Source organism: Mustela lutreola, chromosome 9, assembly GCF_030435805.1.
Source record: "Mustela lutreola isolate mMusLut2 chromosome 9, mMusLut2.pri, whole genome shotgun sequence".
In the NCBI taxonomy this organism is placed as follows: domain Eukaryota; kingdom Metazoa; phylum Chordata; class Mammalia; order Carnivora; family Mustelidae; genus Mustela; species Mustela lutreola.
In genome coordinates this window covers 39,547,061-39,566,710 of record NC_081298.1, presented here as the reverse complement: position 1 = coordinate 39,566,710, position 19,650 = coordinate 39,547,061, and the positions used below count along the sequence as shown (strand labels likewise).

At 34.1% G+C, this 19,650-nt stretch overlaps 1 protein-coding gene across 2 annotated transcripts in view; it reads right to left on the bottom strand.

Moving 5' to 3' along the window:
• Nucleotides 1-19,650, bottom strand: part of MACROD2 (mono-ADP ribosylhydrolase 2) — a 1,974,291-nt gene that overhangs the window by 1,455,204 nt on the left and 499,437 nt on the right. For both annotated transcript variants that reach the window (XM_059134074.1, XM_059134073.1), the window contains exon 4: nt 18,403-18,432. In XM_059134074.1, the coding sequence (XP_058990057.1) occupies nt 18,403-18,432 (30 nt within the window). The remainder of the gene's footprint in view (nt 1-18,402; nt 18,433-19,650) is intronic.

The following is a 19,650-nucleotide window of genomic DNA, read 5'->3' as shown; positions in this document are numbered from 1 at the left end:
CTGTAATCTGTGTTTTAACACGCCCTTCAGGCAATTCTGACTGCACACTAAAGTTCAGAACCCTAATTCAGAGCATTATTTAATAATAATTGTTGTTGGAGTTCTTTATTTCAAGGGGAAATAACCAAATATAAGAAACCTTTTTAGATGTTATATCAAGGTCATTATGTATACTTTGACAAAGGATTTGAGAAGCACTGGCATATCCTCTGAACTTTCGTGTCCAAAGACTGGCATGAATTTTTCTTTTCCACTACTAGTGTTGCCTGATATGTACAAGGAAGACTAGACAAAATTTAAGAGCACCAACCTTAATATTATCTACATGCACAACTATGCTACATTCCAACTTATGGGAGCTAAGACTTAGTACTTTTGCCTTTTCTAAAATGTATGCCCAATATGACAGTTTTTCTTCACTAAAAAGACTTGGCTGTACCAAGTAATGAAGACATATTTTTGCAAACTGATATGTATGTTCCAAAAAGCTGCATTATTTATAGACCTGCATTTTAAAGGCAGAAGGCCATTCTTCTTTCAAACAAAAGTATCCTTAAAGTAACCATTTTGTAATTAGTGGTCCCTTTATCTCCATGAATATATGTTTAAACAATGTTTACTGAAAAAAATGCCAGTAATATATAATGTATTTACACAAAGTTTTAAAATGAAATAATATTACCTATTATTTATAGATACATGGGTATGTAGAACTATGACAAACAGAAAGATGTACATCAAATGCATGATAATGATTCTCTGTGGGTAGGAAAAATAAAACTGGGAAAATAAGTCAAAGAGGTTTTCAGTTTTATAATGATTTCTTTTATTTAAAAATATGACAAAATCCTCACAGATTCTGAGTATTGGAAATATTATTTTCTCAGGATGAAGTATAGGGAAGAACTCTTGGGTTCAAGAATGGACATTGTAGCTTACTTGAACTGCGGGACAAGTCTCAAACAGAAGGGCAGATAAGCTTAGTAATTACTGCTTCTTCTGTTCCCAGAAAATAATTCTGCGTTTTCATAGCTATTTCCAGAGAATGAAAGTTAGACATAGGGAGAAGACACTGGACTTCAAGAACAAAATTTGTTATCCAGAGAAATCAAAAGAGGAGCATTTGAAGATACGTAAATTTATGGCTATGCCTTTATATCCATAATTAATTCCAGATTAACTTAAAAGCTTAAATTAATGGTGTAATGATTAAAAGACAGGGATGTTAAGTCAGAGAGACTCAATAAAAATACTGGATCTGCCAATATGCTGTCATCCTAACCTCTCTGGACTTTCAATCATTCACCCATAAAGTGAGAATAATGGTACCCATCTCCTAGGACAACTGATAGGACTGAAGGAGAAACTGCAGGTACCACCCTTAGTACGTGCCTAGAATAGAGCCAGTATCCCACAAAAGTTAGTTATTAGTATCATTTCTTTATTCATCAGTCCAACATTTAGTTGGTCAGTTCCTAGTATATGTCAGATACTCTTCACAGTTCTGAGGATATAGCAAATGAACAAGACAGACACCGCCCATGCTATCACAGAACCTATAATTAAACAGGGAAGACAGACAGTTAACCCAAGAGAACACACTAACTTGGAGACACATCAGGAAGGATTGTACTCCTAATGTGTCTAGGCCATGCAGAGAGGTCTGCTAGAGGACTACTAAACAGAGATCTAGATGATGAGTAGAAATAAGGCACAAAGAGCAGGGGATTTTGGACTAATAGGCATGTAGAATCATTCCTGGTTTAACAAAACCCAACTAGTGAATTACATTTTTTATAATTATAGTAGAAATGAGACTTAGAGATTAACAAATGTTGTGAACTATGTCCTACAAAGCTGACCCTGCAGGTATGGACATTATGTATATCACATTTGTGAATCTGAGCCCTTGGATGTGCTCAGTCTACAGGAAGTTGCAGACATTGGCATATTTACTTTAGCAGAGGGTTTTGTGCCCCTTGCAACCATTTATGAGCCTTTTTTTTTTTTGGCCAGAAATAACCCTGCAGCAGAAGCAGGGTTATTTAGTTACAAGCTCCTAACACATCACCTCTAGTTTATCATCTCTGAGAGAATGCACTGATGTTGTACATTTTTCTATCCTCTTTCTTCTTCCTCTAAATTGTTCATAGTTGACTCTATTCACACTCCCCACACATAAGTTCTATTCATCCCTGTTTCCGAAACCATGTTTGGAGACTCAGATACTTCAGGAGCTGGAGTTTGACTTAGGCTACCTTTTCAGACCTGGAGTCTTCATACTTATCTCAGCACTGAGCCATTGGCTCCAGACCGGTGCCCAAGTCTCTGCAAATGTCATTCAGATCCAGGATGAGAGGCCTGATGGGTCTCCTCTGCAGTCCTCCAAGTTTGAGAATACCACCCCCTTTTACCCCTCATGTGTTCAGTCAGCTTCTGTTGGATTCCTCTCTTCCTCCTCCAACTTTTTAGCCCAGCTGCCTGCTGGCCAAACACATTGAATGGGCCATCAGTTCTGTTTTGTAGAATCCCTTCTTCTCCCCAGGGCCAAGTAATTGCCTGAATAGCGATATCCTGATATTTCTTGTTCCTCTTTCAGTGCTTTCAGTGATAGCCTCAGTGAATGTCCTGTTTTAAAGGATGTGTTTAGCTCACTTTTCCTGGCCTAGTAATATTGCATGAAGCTGGAATACTTCATATTCTAGGATATCATAATTTCTCACTCTGGGCATTTAAATGGTTGAAAGAAAGGTTCCTTACAACTACCACTACACAGTATGAAAGAACTGCTGTTAGAATAATCTTCTGTCTCTATTAACATGTAAAATCTTTGGGTTTACTTGGGGTTAACTAAAGCACAATTATCTGTATTATCTTCCAACAAAAGAAACTCTCCTCTACCACACACAGATATTTGGATTTCTGTTATCCAACAATTCAAGTTACTCTTCTTTATTTGGATATAACATCACCAATCTTGCAATTATCCAGCACCTTTCATCTCTCAGTTTTAGACTATAATGATAATAATAATGACAACTGCAGTAATAACCACTTTGTATTTGAAAAGCACTTTACAATGAGCAATTAGTTATTCCACCTCTGTAAAGTTGTTACATATTATAACCATCTTTTCAGAAAAGGAAACTAGGACACAAAATAATGAATTTGTCCTAACTCATAAAAAATAACAGCAAAAACAATGACTTTTGGCCAAAGACAGAACTGTATCAATAAGTGATCATGTAAAATAGAAGGACTTTCTGATAGAGGAATATCCTCAATGTCTGTGATTAGACTTCTGGCATCTCCTTGGATTTGCTGCCATTCAGAAGTGGCCAGGTTCATTCCTTCCTACACCTCACTGCATCATCTGTTTGGAATCAAATTAAGGCAGCTCCAAAGAATGGAAAATGATTCTTAACAGTGCTAAAAATAAAAAGATTTTAAAGTTGCTTTTAAAGAAATTGTCCCACCTTGTATTACTAGGGAGCCACAAAAGATACAGTAAAGAAAACCAATCTCCCCCGTAAACTGAAGGGATATAATCTAATGATCCTACAATGCAAGAGACATGACCTGTAATAAATGCTTGGACTTTTATTTCCCACTGTACCCTTACAGGTCATATTCAGAGTCTCCTTGGGGGTAAGGAATGGATATTTAAAACAGGAACTTAACAAACTTTTCCTTTGTATACTTTTGAAAAAGTGGACCTTTAATACAAGTAGATCAGCTACACAAGCATTATACCAGAGGTACTATATAATTAGGAAGATAAATAGACATATCCTGGAAGCTATGTAAAGTACTTCCTAACTCTGAGCCATTTGGTAAGGTGGATATAAATCTCTGTGTCTAAGAGCTTAGGTACCATTTAGCTAGCCAAACACAGTAGGAAAGCATATAAAAGTCCAGAATTTTTACAAGGAATTTCCATGTCTTAAAAGGGGGCTCTCAGGGTTTATTTTATTTTATTTTATTATTTTGCAATTATATATAACTATCTTTGAGTATGATATACTTATCCAAATATTTCTTGACAGAATGACTTAAACTTTACTTTTTTCCCAAAAAGTTAACTATGAAACAGAATTAAGTAACATAAATGTTAATGTTAGAATTAAGTAACATAAAATGTTACCAACTATAAAACTACATTTTAAAATGCAATCTCCCAAAATCAAAAACAAAATGAAAACAAAATAAGTTAAGTAGGTATCCACTTGAAAGCGTAAACATACAGAAAGACTATCTTTCAGAGATACATATTGAGACCAGATATGAAGAAGGAATTCATATATTAAAAGAGACATAAAAGATATAACAATTAGGGGAAAAAAACTTATTTGTATACCAATTTAAGCAAATATACTGTAAAAAATTATAAAATAGAAGGAATAGTATGAACAGTGCTGGACATTTGAAGATATTATGGAGGTTTTTTTTAGGTTTAAAATTCATATTTTTATGATCTTAAAATAAAAAGAGTAAAAATACACCCCCAACCTATTAAAGGTGCATGTCAAAATATTTATAGAGTATGATTCTTGGATTTGCTTCAAAATAATCTAGGTTTTTGAGTAGATGGAGGTATAGATGAAACATTAGCTGTGAACTGAAAATTGCTGAAGCTGCTTGATGAGAAAATTGAATTACTACATTACTCTACATTTCTTCATATATAAAATCTACACTAAAAACTTTGAAAAATAATAATACTGTAGACTTGTCATAACAATCTTTTTGAGGTATAGAAAGTTGAATCATATTCTTTCTTACTCAAGTTGACATTTTGGTAGTTTTCAGCAGGGTCTATGATTAATTTTTTTTCAATATATATATGAAAATGTCTGTTTTTGCATTAATATTGAATGATAGTTTTTGTGGATAAAGAAGTTCCAGGATAATATCCATTTTTCCCAAATGTTATGTTGTTGCCTTTTGGCATCTATTGTTGCTGATAATTCCACTGTCAGTCTACAAGTTGTTTCTTACACAAAATTCTTTCTGGTGTCATTAAATTTTTACCTTTCTCTTCATATTTACAGATTCACTATAATGCTTGATTTAATTTTTTCTCACTAGAAATCAGTATGTGCATTTTATGGGATAACTTATCTCTGAAGCAATTCTGAAAAATTATCAACTATCATCTCTTCAAATATTGCCTTTCTTTCTTTTATTTTCTGGAATTCCCATTGTATACATATTGGATGCTCTTCTGTCTTCATATTTACCATTTTTATCTCTGTGATGCATTGTGGGTAATTCCTACAGTATTATATTCTAAGTCATTAATTCTCTCTTTGGTTATGTCTAATATTTTATACATATTTGTTTTAGAGTTTTTAAATTTCATATATTTCACTAATATTCCTAATATTTCACATTAGGATTTCAATTTCTCTCTTTCTCACATCTGTCTCTTTTTGTTATTTTATCATTTTCTTAGAGTTTGGGCTTTCATTTTTAGACTTTTAATCTTATAAAACATATTGATTGGTACTTTCTATTAGGATGCTGTCTGGCTACCTTAGTTTCATGGGAGTCTAGCTTTAATTTTTAAAGATTTACTTATTTATTTTAGAGAGAGAGAGCAAGTATACACATAGGGGTTAGGTCAGAGAGAGAGAATCTGAAGAAGACTCCTTACTTAGCATGAGTCCATCATAGGATTTGATTTCATGACCCACGAGATCATGGCCTGAGCCAAAACCAAGAGTCAGATGTTTAACCAACTGAGACACCCAGGAGCCCTGATTAGGAGGTCTAGTCTTGATGCTCATTGTGACTTTTACATATTTGGTGTGCATTTTGGACTGATTCCTGTTTTTTCAGAATACACTATCTTTTAGAAGAGTTTTAGTTTTATGGAGAAATTGAGAAGATAGTACAGATAGTTCCCATGTACTTACACTCAGTTCCCTTATTATTAATATTTTAAATGAGTATGGTACATTTGTTGTAATTTATGAACTAATATTGACATATTATTATTATCTAAGTTCCATAGTTTACTCACATTTTCTTAATTTTACCTAATGTTTTCTTCTGTTCCAGAATACCCTCTAGAATACTACATTTCAGTGAGCTGATAAATCTCATTATATTCCTCTTAGTTTTGAGAGTTTCTCAGATTTTTCCTAGTTTTTGATGGCCTTTATAGTTTTGAGGTATACTGATCAAATATTTTTTAGAATACCCTTCTATTAAAATTTCTCTGGGGGTGCCTGGATGGCTCAGTCAGTTAAGTGTCCAACTCTTACTGTTGGCTCAGGTACTGATCTGACAGTTGTGGGATTGAGACCCACATCAGGCTCTGCACTAGGCACTGAGTCTCCTTCAGATTCTCTCTCTCTCTCCTTCCTGCTCATTCTATTATAAAAATAAATAAAATCTTTAAATAAAGTAAAGTAAAATAAGTTTGATATATCACTCAATTAGATTAGAGTTATAGATGAAATAATGTGAAAATGAAAACAGCATTTTCATTTAATCATATTAAAGGTACATCTTATCAGCGTGATTCATCACTGCTGGTTGTGACTTTGATTACCTGGGTTAGGTAGCATTTATCAGCCTTCTCCACTTTAAATTTCCTCATGTGTTTTGTATTTTCTGATACTTACATCATTTTGGCAGGGCTTTTTCTTTTGTGAGAATACCCTGTGGCCTAAGTATTGGGCATTTACCTCCAGAGTGGTTTTAAATTTGCCTTTGATAATAACCCCAAGGACCAATTTTTATGTTAATTTGTTGGGTTTGGGATTCTTAGACATAAGTAATATAAATTTAAATACTAAACACAATGAAGTTGCAGGCTTGGGATACTTAATTTTTAGGTGGGTGAGGGGTATAGGAATCTTCTTTATACCTTTCTTGAGCTAATAAGGAATTTTTTCAAGTGTAACAGATCTTGGCTTTGGATGAGAATCTAAGCTTTAACCTCCAACTTTATACAGTCCTATTTTGTATCCCCAAATGAGAACAAGTCTCATACCCTGGTATCTAATCCCCCATCACCATGTATACTACCACAAAGGCATCAATAATATATAGTCTATATTATAGTTCTAATTCACTTTTTTTTTCAGTACTCCCTTGTTTATAGATCCAAGGATATAATCCTTGTTTATATCCAAGGATTGCCATTCCTACTTGCAAGCTGTCTGATATACTTAAATTAATTTTTTATTATATTTTACCCATAATTTATGTGAGTTTGTTGCAAAAAGGTTTTCTGATTTCCTCAGTCTACTATATTTTTTGTGTCTAAAATCCTTCCCTCAGTGTTGCTGGGTCTCTTTCCCCCAATAATACATGTGTGAAAAATCCCCTCCCATGTTATCTGTTCTGCAATGACACCACTATTTTATCCAAAATTTTCTAAGTTTCAATGCTTAATATTATTAACAGGGAAAATAGCTATCAAAACGCACATAGAATATTTCTTCACATAACTCAATGAAAGATTTAATAAAGATAAGATGTATCATTTTAATTTAAGTGCAATTCAGATTTTAAAATAAGTTGAACTTCAGCCATGAAAACTCAAGAGTAAATATCTTTACAGATCCACTGTGACTTATGATGGGGTTACATCCTGATAAACCCATTATAAGTTGAAAATGTCGTAAGTCAAAAATGCATTTAATGCGCCCAACTACCAAATATCATAGGTTAGCTTAGCCTACCTTAAATGTGCTCAGAACACTTCTATTAACCTATAATTGGACAAAATCATCTAACACAAAATCTATTTTATACTAAAGAGTTGGATACTTCATGTAATATACAGAACACTAAACTAAAAAAGAAAGAACAAAATTGTTGTATGGGGACAGAAGGGTTGTAAGCATATCAGTAGTTTACCCTCATGATCTTATGAATGACTGGGAGTTATGGTTTACAGCCACTGCCCAGCATCAGAAGAGTATCATCTCACATATCACTAGCCTGGGAAGAGATTAAAATTCAAAATACAGAGTACAGTTTTTAATTGAGTGTTTATAGCTTATGCACCTTCACAGTCTCAGAAAACTCTCAAACTGTTAAGTGAGCAACCATCTGTATTTTTCTTCTAAAGGTCGAACACAAGGATCGAACAAAGGTTTTATGAAACACCCACAAGCTAATGAAATAAAGCCTACATCAGAGAAAAGAATCTATTATCTTTAATAAAACAAAACTATGAACCTAAAAGGTGATTATTTATTTTAATTAATCATAAAATAGAGGTTCTGGGGTCAATGTTCACACTTCTATTTCTAAGTTACCTCCCATTTTCATATCTTAATATTTTAAATTAGAAGTATATTACAAAATCAATTCATTAGTTTCAATGAGAAACCTCATCAAGTAAAATATTAAGTGATTACTGCCCATAATTTTTATTGTCCAATGCTTTTCAAGTATAAGGTTCAACAGCTAAGCCAACTATCTTAAAAACTTTTCCTACGGTGTGTCCTTAATCCTATTTCTAAATGAAAATCGAATCTCATTAACTGGCACATTAGTACTTTAAAATTTTGCTGATGAATCCAACCAAGAAAAATCAATAATGAAAATAATATTTCTGATTGAAAGTTATAACTGGTAGGGGCGCCTGGGTGGCTCAGTGGGTTAAGCCGCTGCCTTCGGCTCAGGTCATGATCTCAGGGTCCTGGGATCGAGTCCCACATCGGGCTCTCTGCTCAGCAGGGAGCCTGCTTCCCTCTCTCTCTGCCAGCTTCTCTACCTACCTGTGATCTCTCTCTGTCAAATAAAATAAAAAATTAAAAAATCTTTAAAAAAAAAAAAAAAAAAAAAGAAAGTTATAACTGGTAAAATACCTGCAATGTGACAAAGCATGAATGAAAGAAAAGAGCTTTCCCTTCTTTCTTCTTTCCATTGAATCCATGGAAGGCAAATTTTGTGTATATCATTTTTGCATCTATACAAATAAATATTGACCTCTTTATCCTCCAGGATTCAAGGCATATAATCATAGTATTTAATGAAAATTATGAAATGCTGGTTATATAAACTTTTATAAATAAAAGTAAATACAATGCTTAAAATAATTACTGCATAATTATAAATATGATCTTCAGGTTGTGTGTTATACACATTTTTAAAGTTTTGTTTCTTTCACTTAGAGATCACCTAAAGATAAAGAAATTATCTTTGCAGAGCAATCTATACAAAACTGAAATATCTAAACATGTAAAGAATCCAGGATAAGAATAATATCTCAAAATTAAAATAAAGTGTCTACTATATAGTAGAAGCTGCCAGGGCTGTAAAGATAAGTAAAAAAAAGTTTTTGTTCTCAGGAAGTTTATTCCCTAATTGGAAAATGTATCCAGGTTCTATCAGCTATGGCTAGTAGAGTGAGAAGAGGCATATAATCTGCATAGGGCTGCCCCTCTGACACGGTTTTTAGATGGTGCAGTTTTGCTTAGAAAGGGGAGTAGATACTGAGTCAATATGAAGAATAACTTTAAAATTTAGTTTTAGAATAAAGGCATCATGGTGATCAAAGTTAGAGGTATATAAACAAAGCATGCCCTTGGAATGGCCATTACAATAGGAAAGTTCAAGCATAGACATAACCTGGACCTTATACCCTTATCCTTCCTCCACCAGGAAGCATCTGGGAGGCTTAATGACAAATGGCAGGCAGGATTAGGGCAACCACTGCTGGGTCAAACTTCTAAGAATAGAACTAGACAAATTTATGTGGAATGAGGAAATCATATACTAAAATTCAGCTGGTGTGGGCAGCTGCAGAGCTCGTCCCTAGACTGAGATGCATGCAGGTAAGGTAATCAGAGGAGAAGACACGGCAGGGAGGAACTTGTTTTGGGGATGACCACTTTGCCCAGGTTTCTCTGGTGGAGGTTTGCAGCCAACAGCACTAGCACCAGAGTTCCTTTCTTCAATTCTAACACTGTTGACCCCATTTTAAGTGACATACCTGGATGGTCAGAGGAAACTGTCTAACCAAGGTCAGATACTATGACTGATAAACAGTAAGGGGTATCAATGAAGTACAGCAGGATATCTATATGAAATCACACAGCAGGAAATAAAACTGAGTGGGTTTTATATTCTTCTTCTCCTGGTAAAAGATATTCATCCTCTAAGTGTCACCTCTTCTGGAAAGTCTTCCTTAACTACTCCAAGATGTTGACTTCATCTTTTCTGCTTCATTTTTCCTGTATTAAGAACCTTTCTAGTTTTTAAGATACTAATGGGTAAATAAAAATTTATAGTTCTAACTGTACCTATTTATAAAATATTTGCATCTCAATGTCAAAACTAGTTTATAAGAGGTAATCCAACATGCTCTTGAAGGGAGAAAGAGGGAAAAAAAGGAAGGAAGGAAAGAAAAAAGGGAGGGGACGAGGAAGGAAGAGGGAGAAGAAAGAAGGGAGGAAGTAAGGACAAAGGTAGGCTGGTTCAGTACATAGCTGAATGTTGGCAGAGCTGGCCTGGCTCCGGCCCCTACATCTCCTTCCCCTCTCTTTCCTCACTTCTATGTCTCCTGATCTCTAGCAGGCTTAACCTCCTGCAGTGTCTAAGATCAGTCCTACCTGACACAGTCAAGATTTAAGCCTGTTTTCTTTTTCTTTTTTAAATTTCTTTTCAGCATAACAGAATTCATTGTTTGTGCACCACACCCAGTGCTCCATGCAATACATGCCTTCCTTAATACCCTCCACCTGGCTCCCCCAACCTCCCACCCCCCGCCCCTTCAAAACCCTCAGATTGTTTTTCAGAGTCCATAGTCTCTCATGGTTCATCTCCCCTTCCAATTTCCCTCAACTCCCTTCTCCTCTCCATCTCCCCATGTCCTCCATGTTATTTGTTATGCTCCACAAATAAGTGAAACCATATAACTGACTCTCTCTGCTTGACTTATTTCACTCAGCATAATCTCTTCCAGTCCCACCCATGTTGCTACAAAAGCTGGGTATTCATCCTTTCTGATGGAGGCATAATACTCCATAGTGTATATGGACCACATCTTCCTTATCCATTTGTCCATTGAAGGGCATCTTGGTTCTTTCCACAGTTTGGTGACCGTGGCCATTGCTGCTATAAACACTGGGGTACAGATGGCCCTTCCTTTCACTATATCTGTATCTTTGGGGTAAATACCCAGTAGTGCAATGGCAGGGTCATAGGGAAGTTCTATTTTTAATTTCTTGAGGAATCTCCACACTGTTCTCCAAAGTGGCTGTACCAACTTGTATTCCCACCAACAGTGTAAGAGGGTTCCCCTTTCTCCACATCCTCTCCAACATATGTTATTTCCTGTCTTGCTAATTTTGGCCATTCTAACTGGTATAAGGTGGTATCTCAATGTGGTTTTAATTTGAATCTCCCTGATGGCTAGTGATGATGAACATTTTTCATGTGTCTGATAGCCATTTGTTTGTCTTCATTGGAGAAGTGTCTGTTCATATTTTCTGCCCATTTTTTGATGATTAAGCCTGTTTTCTATTGTTTAGCATCACATCCCTTCCTGTAGCTCCACTCCTAAGATTGGGTTCCTGCAGACCAGCAAGGCCAGGGTTCCTGAATTTCTCTTACCATGCTGCTCTCTCATGACTGAGACTACTCTCCAGGCCCATGGGTGGGACCCCTTCACCTACTGAGCACAGGCCAGCTGGCTAACTCACTGCCAGACATGCTTGATGACCTCAGGGGCAACCCCAACAACCTACCTGCTTTCACTAGCCTTGGTCACTCACTGCTGACCATTATCCAAGATTCCTCCCAGCAAGCCTGAGGCCTGGGCCAGATCTCAATGTTCAACAAGAGTGAAAACACAGAATCTGTGTGGGGAGTGATATATGCCAGGGGCAAACCAATTGGTGTATAGAAAGAGGGTGAGAAGGCATTCCACTTTGCTTGTGAATGTTTACAAAGTAATTTATGAAAATACACCCACTTAAACACACTCAAAAAGCTCTTGAAATAAGTTGTTTTTCATGTTAGGAATTCTTGGTAACAAATCGGATTTTTCATGAAAAGAAGTTTTTGTTTTTGTTTTCCAGATATTTGTTCTGCTTTTTAAAGAAGAAATCTGATGTCTGAAACCTTTGAAAGAACCTGGAGAATTCTATCAATGAAACAGGGACCATGATTAGTCACAGGGAAAGGGCTGTGCTTATTGCCAAATCAATAATTAAAACTGACACATAGTAGTTACTGAACTAGTATTTGCTGAATGAATGAATGAATGGATATCTGCACATCTGTGTGTCTGTATGTAGAAAAAGATGATGGGTGAGTGAGGAAACACTGATGGCATAACACCAACTAGTTTTATGATTTTAGGGCTTTTGAAGCATGCATTTTGACACCTCACACAAACTGCATGAACAAATAAGTGGCCATTAATAACAAAAAGGAATTATCTCTGCACATAGTATTGTCCAAACAAGAAATAAAAGACTTCAGAGAAACAGTTTCTAACCCAAGGCCAGTGAACCTTGCTAATCTAAGGGGGCACAAAAAAGAGCAAGAAACCTTTGGAAATAGTAAAGGTGATAATATATGCTATATTCTCATTCTAGAAAAATGGCTTTCCTATACAATCCATCTGAGTGGGCCTGAGTGTTTCTTTAGTGATAGTTGCTTACACTTAGAGTTTTTAAGATTAACCTGCCATAGAGTCACCTCAAGGATAAGCTAGAAAATTATAGTATTGATACAAATATATGTGTGTATGTGATTAAAACAGCAGTCCTACTAAGTTTTGTATAAAAACCCAACCTTAAATTGCCACTCTATCAGGAAATGTTACTTTAAAATCTAATATTATGTCTCAGATTTCAACACTCAGAAGATTTGACAGAGTGGTAAAGAAAGCAAATCCCATAAATAATGTCCTATTTGGTTTCTATCAGCAGTTACTGGTCTTACATTAATTATTATGACAACGAGAGGAGAAAAAACATTATCTAAAGTAAGAGACTGTAAATTATCTTCTGATCTATTTAATGTAATGATCTAAAGGAATTGAGGAATTAGCTCTTTAATTCTGATTTTCCTTTGTTAAATAATAAAATGTGTAACTCTTTTTCTTTAAAAAAAAATCAATTTTCCTTCCTAATTCTGCTTCTTCACATAATTTGAAGCTAAATGCAAAGGTTGTTTTTTTTTTATATATATATATATATTCCAAAAGTGTACCACAGGACTTTGTACATGTAAAACATTCTTATTACAGATGAGTGAACAGGTATTTAAAATACAGTGTATTCTAAGACTGAACCTTAAATACACAAAAAAGGTACATGAATCTGGGTAGCAATCCAAAACAATCTAAATACTATAAGACACTGCCATTGTGTGCATGTTCAAATTATCAATTGAGTTTGAGACTTGTGAAAATAAGCCAAGGAAAACATCATCCATATCTCAAATGCATGTTTCCCCATCTCCTCATTCATTTTTCCCGGTGTAAACAGTTATCTACCTGTACACAGAAACAGCAAATCTAAAGAGCAAACACATATTAAAAACCACAGAGCAAAGACAAAGAGCTCTAGAGTAGAAATCAAGAACCTTGTTTTCTCATTCAACATTTACCCTTTATAAGCTGTATGGCATCAAAGAAGTCAGCAAATCCCCCAGAGTTTCATTTTCCTCACCATTAATTTAATAATAATAATAATAATAATAATAAACACTGATATCATTTGAACACGGTGGCAGAGACAATCGCTATGTATTTACCACACCATTTCTTCTTCCTGGAAACTCTGGAAGACTCCATTCCTCCCAACTTTCCTTGTAGTTAGGTTGGGGTGATGAACACCTGCCTGAATTCCAACCAATGAAATACTAACAGAAGTGATATAAGACATTCCCAAACTGGTCTGTAAATATATTTCACAAAATCCTCCAGCTCTCTCCTCCTGCTTTGTGACATTCTTAGCAGCTACACATCACACGGTGTAGCTACAAGATAAAAACAGCCCAAGTCTCTGTATTGCCACCTATAGGATAGTTAGGAGTGCCAACAGTCCTATTCAATAAATAAAACTTATTTTATTAAGCCACAAAGATTTTTAGGCTTACTGGCTACCACACATAATATAGCCTATGCTTACTAATGAAATGACTAAATTATCTGGTTTATATATCAACATGCCAAACAGCTAGCTATACAGGGTAGTACTGGTAGCAATGATAGAAAGCTTGTAAAAAACTATTACAAATTCTAAGGGTTTTTTTTAGCATTATAATGGTATGCAAAGGTAATGTAAAGGCTTCCTGAAAGGTAGAATCCAGTCATCACAGACCAGCCACATACTTTTGTAAGAAATTAGTATTTGTCTCTCCTTTTAACATATCCAGGAAATAAAGACAGAAATGATCAAATTTACTAAGCATTTCACCTGAAATGATTAGGTAGTTGTGACCCCATCACTAGTGTTCATTATAATGAATACAGTCAGTGACGCTAAATTCCTAGAAAGAACAACCTCTAGCCCAAAGATAAAAATTCACACCAATGGGAAGAGATTCTCTCACTTTCAAATCAGAACTGAGAGGATGATTGAGGCCATTTTTTTTTTTTTTTTAAATCGCCTTTTAGGAAACTTCTCTTCTTGGTTTATAAGCACTCAGAAAAGAACAACAAAATGTAAAGATTTTACAGATAATTTAATTTTATATACACTGATTTTGTCTTATTTTGTCTAAATTTCAAGTACTACTTACATACAATTGGGGCGAAGCCTTCTTGAGGGCCCGAAGAAATGGCACTTAAGATAACATTATTTTTTTTTCTGCAGTGTCGAATTTTCTTGATCAGATTGTTCAGTCAATCAAAGAATTATTCCCTTTAGAGGCTTTTGAAGGGATATTAATTCAAGTCAATAAAGGAAACCTCAATTAAATCCAAGAGAATTACATCAATTCAATTGTCCCTTATTGGATGATTATTAAGAATTATTTTATAAATATCACTGATAGGATTAAAAAGATTTGTCATAGAATCAGAAGACCAAAATTCCATTCAGAAAGGACTAAAAATATTCCTTAAATTTAATTTTTAAATATAGCTTTCCAAAAATCAGACATACTTTAGAGCAATCCTGACATGTCTAGAAGTGCATAAATAAATTTAAACCCATCAATGACCTACTTTAAAGAAAGAAATTACAGCCATCTTAAATACTTGTAATTTATCTTTATGATGATGCCAAGTCACTAATTTTAGAATTCAGAAATTAGAAATTATGGCATAAACTGCATTTTAGCAAAATCAACCATCTAGAGGAAGAAGTAAAGTATATACTTCAGGTAAATAGAAACCTGAATTTGCCTATTCCTGAATTTCTTGACACTGCTAAAAATTCATGATATTATCTTCTCACACAGATTAGAAGAACCATAAGAACATACAGGCCAAACACTAGAATTAGTTCTATGGACACCAACTGTATTTCCATGCATTAAAAACAAAGCAGCGTGGCAAGGCTTTCTGAACAGTAGCTGGCCTTCCCATCATGGCAGGAACTACTTATTGCCTATCAAATCCTCCACTATCCCCTTCCTTCTTAGGGGACAGAACACCACTTCTATTCCATTTTTAGGTATTTATCTGAAGAAAATGAAAAGGCTAACTCAAAGAAACAAGCACCCCTATGTTCATCACAGCATTATTTACAATAGGCAAGATATGGAAGCAACATAAATATCCAGGGACAGATGAATGGATTGAAATATAGGAGATCATGTGTGTGTGTGTGCGCACACACACACAACAGAACAGTACCCATCAATAAAAAGAATGATATATTGCCACTTGCAATAACATGGATGGACCTAGAAGGTAGTATGCTAAGTTAAATATGTCAGACAAAGACAAATACCATATGATTTCATTCATATGTGGAATCTAAAAAGCAAAATATCATTAAAAAATAAAATAAAAAACAAAACAGATAAGCAATAAAACAAAATAAAACAGACTCAAAGATACAGAGAACAAACTGATGGTTGCCAGAGGGCAGGAGGGTAAGGGGATGGATGAAATAGGTAAAAGAAATTAAGAGGTACAATCTTCCAATTATAAAAGAAATAACACATAAGGATGTAATATGCAGCATAGAGAATACAGTCAATAATATTATAACAACTTTGTAGGGTAACAGATAACTAGACTTATAGTGACCATTTCATAATGTTTGTAAATATTGACTCATTACGTTGTACACTTAAAACTAATACAACACTGTATGTCAACTCTTCTTCTATAAGAAAAGAACAAATAGGAAGGAAAGGGGGAAGAAGAGAGGGGGGAGAGGGAAGGGAGGGGAAGAGAAGAGGTAAAGAAAGGAAAAAAGAAGGAAAGAAAGAGTCTCACTCTCTCTGGTAGTGAGGTCTAAATAACCTGCAGAAACTTCTCTGACCCTGTTCTTGGTTCCAACTAAAAAGAACTTTTTTAAATATGTCACTCCACTTGTCACTCCTTCCTCTAATACAGATGACCTAATACCCATCTGCTGTATGCCAGAAGTACAAAGTTCTTCCCCCTTCCCCCCATGGCCATTCGAAACAAGCATGTTTTTTCCTTAAAATTCTGTTTGTGATTATCTACGCTTGGTTGAAACAAAAGACTTAAACTTGGCACATGTCAACCTGTGTATCTGAGATTTTCCTCTATGAAAATATATTGTTATTTTTATTCCCTTTGTAAAGCAGTTAAGATCACCACGTTTTAAATAGAAAGGTATCATGGATAAGAAATAACCAGTATTAGTTAAATATAACCTAGCCAGAATAAAAAAAGAAAAGAAAATACAACATTAAGCACTTTTTCATGAGTGCATTGCTTCCTGGAATGAAATTATATGTATCCATTAATGACCCTTTGATAAGTTTAAGGCTAATGTAGACTTTCAGAGAAAACTACTTAAAGAAAATAACCATCTTTTAGGGGCGACCTTTTTTTATTTTTTGCCATCTTTTGTACTCCTCCTGACCCCCATATCTATAATGGCTAGAGCCATTTATTTACTCCAGTTACTACCATGGACCTGAGTTCCATGTACTAGGAAAAAAGAACAGAAAATTAAGAGCTTGAATGCTTGATGACACCATGGAATTACCATACAACCAGTCTAGTTTACATCTAGACTACTTGTACATGAGACAGATTTATCCTATTTAACAGTATTCATCAAATTGCTAAAATACCAAAATTTTGTTTTATAAGAAAATCAGCACTACGGGCAATTTATTTTAATGTCTTCTTGACAAGAGACACCTAGAAATAAAAATTTACTGGGATATTCCCAGTAAAATTTCCCAAGGAAAAATTTCCCTTCTCATTTCCCAAAATTACAATGTGAAATCTTATCAATTTATATTTTCTAAAGTAATTTAAGGAAGAAGACAAGAGATACTCTGTCATAGAATGTGCATTAACACGTGATAATATAAAGAGTACTTTCTCGATTGAACTGTTTTTCTATTATTTCTATTTCCAGGATTCTGTTTTCTAAAAATCTATTGATTCCTATATAGGAACAATGATTAACATTTTAGTTTCCAAATAAAATTTACCCAGTAACTTCTTCATGATAGCCAGAAAATTTTTTGAAAGCCTAAAGTTCTGTGCAATCACATTTTCTGCAACTATGTATATGAAAAGAGGGAGCAAAGGGAAAAGAAAAGTAAAAGAAAAAGAGAGAAAACAAATGTACTTATATCCATCTGGGTCTTAAATGAGAAGCACCCTATCTATTGTATAGTTTTCCTCCTACTATATTATATATAGATGGACTAGGAAAACTTTCATCCTTCAACATCTCCACGATTTTAGTAATAATAAAAAAATTCCTAGTATAGGAATCTCTCTTCTTCATCCCAATTTGATCTCATTCATTCTCCTCTAAACAAGCTAAGAGAAAAAGCAAAGTCCCAAGAATAGTATCTTTTTATTTGTCACAGTAAGTGGCTGATGTATCAAGCTCTCACACTACAAAGCCATAGCTTTTTTTTTTTAAAGTCATTATGATGAAAAAAGAAAAATACCTAAATCCACAAGTTTCCAAATGTACTGTTTTAGAATTTATATTAAATGTTACTCCATCACCTACTACATGTGTATTTGTCTCAATAGCTTAGGGCTGTTACAGCTTGTGCCAAAGTAAAATACAGTTTGAGGAGAAAAGAAACAGTATTCCACATATTTTGAAGTCTTAAAATAACATTAAGGCAAACCAATGTATTTACTTTTATTGTAAGTTATTTTCTAGAAGATTATCACTTTTGTGGTTAATAATTATAGCTAAATTAATTTTCTTTAAAGTGTCATAGAACTTAATATCTTGTGGTTGGTGTGGTTAAAAATATATTTTAAAATAAGTGATGTTCAGGACTTACCACCTCCTCCTCCAAGAAGACTGGCATTTGCTGTTTAAAACAAAACAAACATAAAAAACATTAAATAATACATAAGAACTATTTAAAGCAAAACAAACAAAAAACATAAAATAATACATAAGAACTATCATATGCCAGATAGTTTAAGAAAAAGCTGGTGGTGATCATGTCTCAGAAATACACAAAGAGTCACATAATGTACTTTCATATAAGGATAGATTTTATTACTCTTTATGATGGTATGAAAATTAAAATAATTCACTATCTCTTTTTTTCTCTTCAAATGACTATATTTATATGTATTCCCTTCTAATAAAATGAAGTACATATTGTGATTCTTTTATTTTCTATTCTGTATCTAAATTAATCTTCTATATTCTCTGATTTATCAAGTAGAGATAGAATAATGTTATTTAGGCAATTCAGCAGTTTCAAAGGACAATGTAACATAAAAGAATAATAATTTGAATAAAACATCATCAAATAAAGCTATCCTAAGACATTGTGCAGTAAGAACCCTTAACCAGTAACAGATTTATTACTTTTAGCACTAACTTTTTCTTTGAGGAAAATAAAAGCATTTTTGTAAAACAATATTGTGCCATATCTTACATAGTTACACATTATCCTAGCACACAGATTTATAGAAGCCAAATAACAAGCAAAGTATAAGATAATTCTACTTGAATTTCTTTCAAGAGGTCAAATATTCATAAAATTCCATTGAAGGTTTCTGCTGAAGTAGTAAACAACCTTATGCCTACGTTTATCTAATCATTATAACATCCAGAAAACAAAAGGTTATACAAACTGCACTGAGCTTTATTCCATAGAGTTCTTATGTATCCTAGGCATAATCTCACGCCATTATAAAAAAAGAAATCCAACAACAGTAAAAAGAAAGTGTGTGGCATCCAGGGTCTCTTTCTTTGTGTAAAAACTTGAACTACCAAAACACAAACAAACAAAAAAACAACCAAAGAAATCATTTAGGAGTCTTTAACTTGAACTTCAGTGTGCTGTCCACAAACCATTACAGTAATTAAGAGAAGCAAATACCTAAGCGTTACTGATCCCATCAATAAGTAATGGATCATTTTAGCAACAAATGCCCATATTCATAATTTCATGAGGTTAACTATGTGATAATTTTATACAACACTAAAGTTTACCATGAAAATGTATAGAGACAACATTCCTTTTAAGGTTATCAATATGTCAATATTAGAGCATCAAATCTTGTTTCAT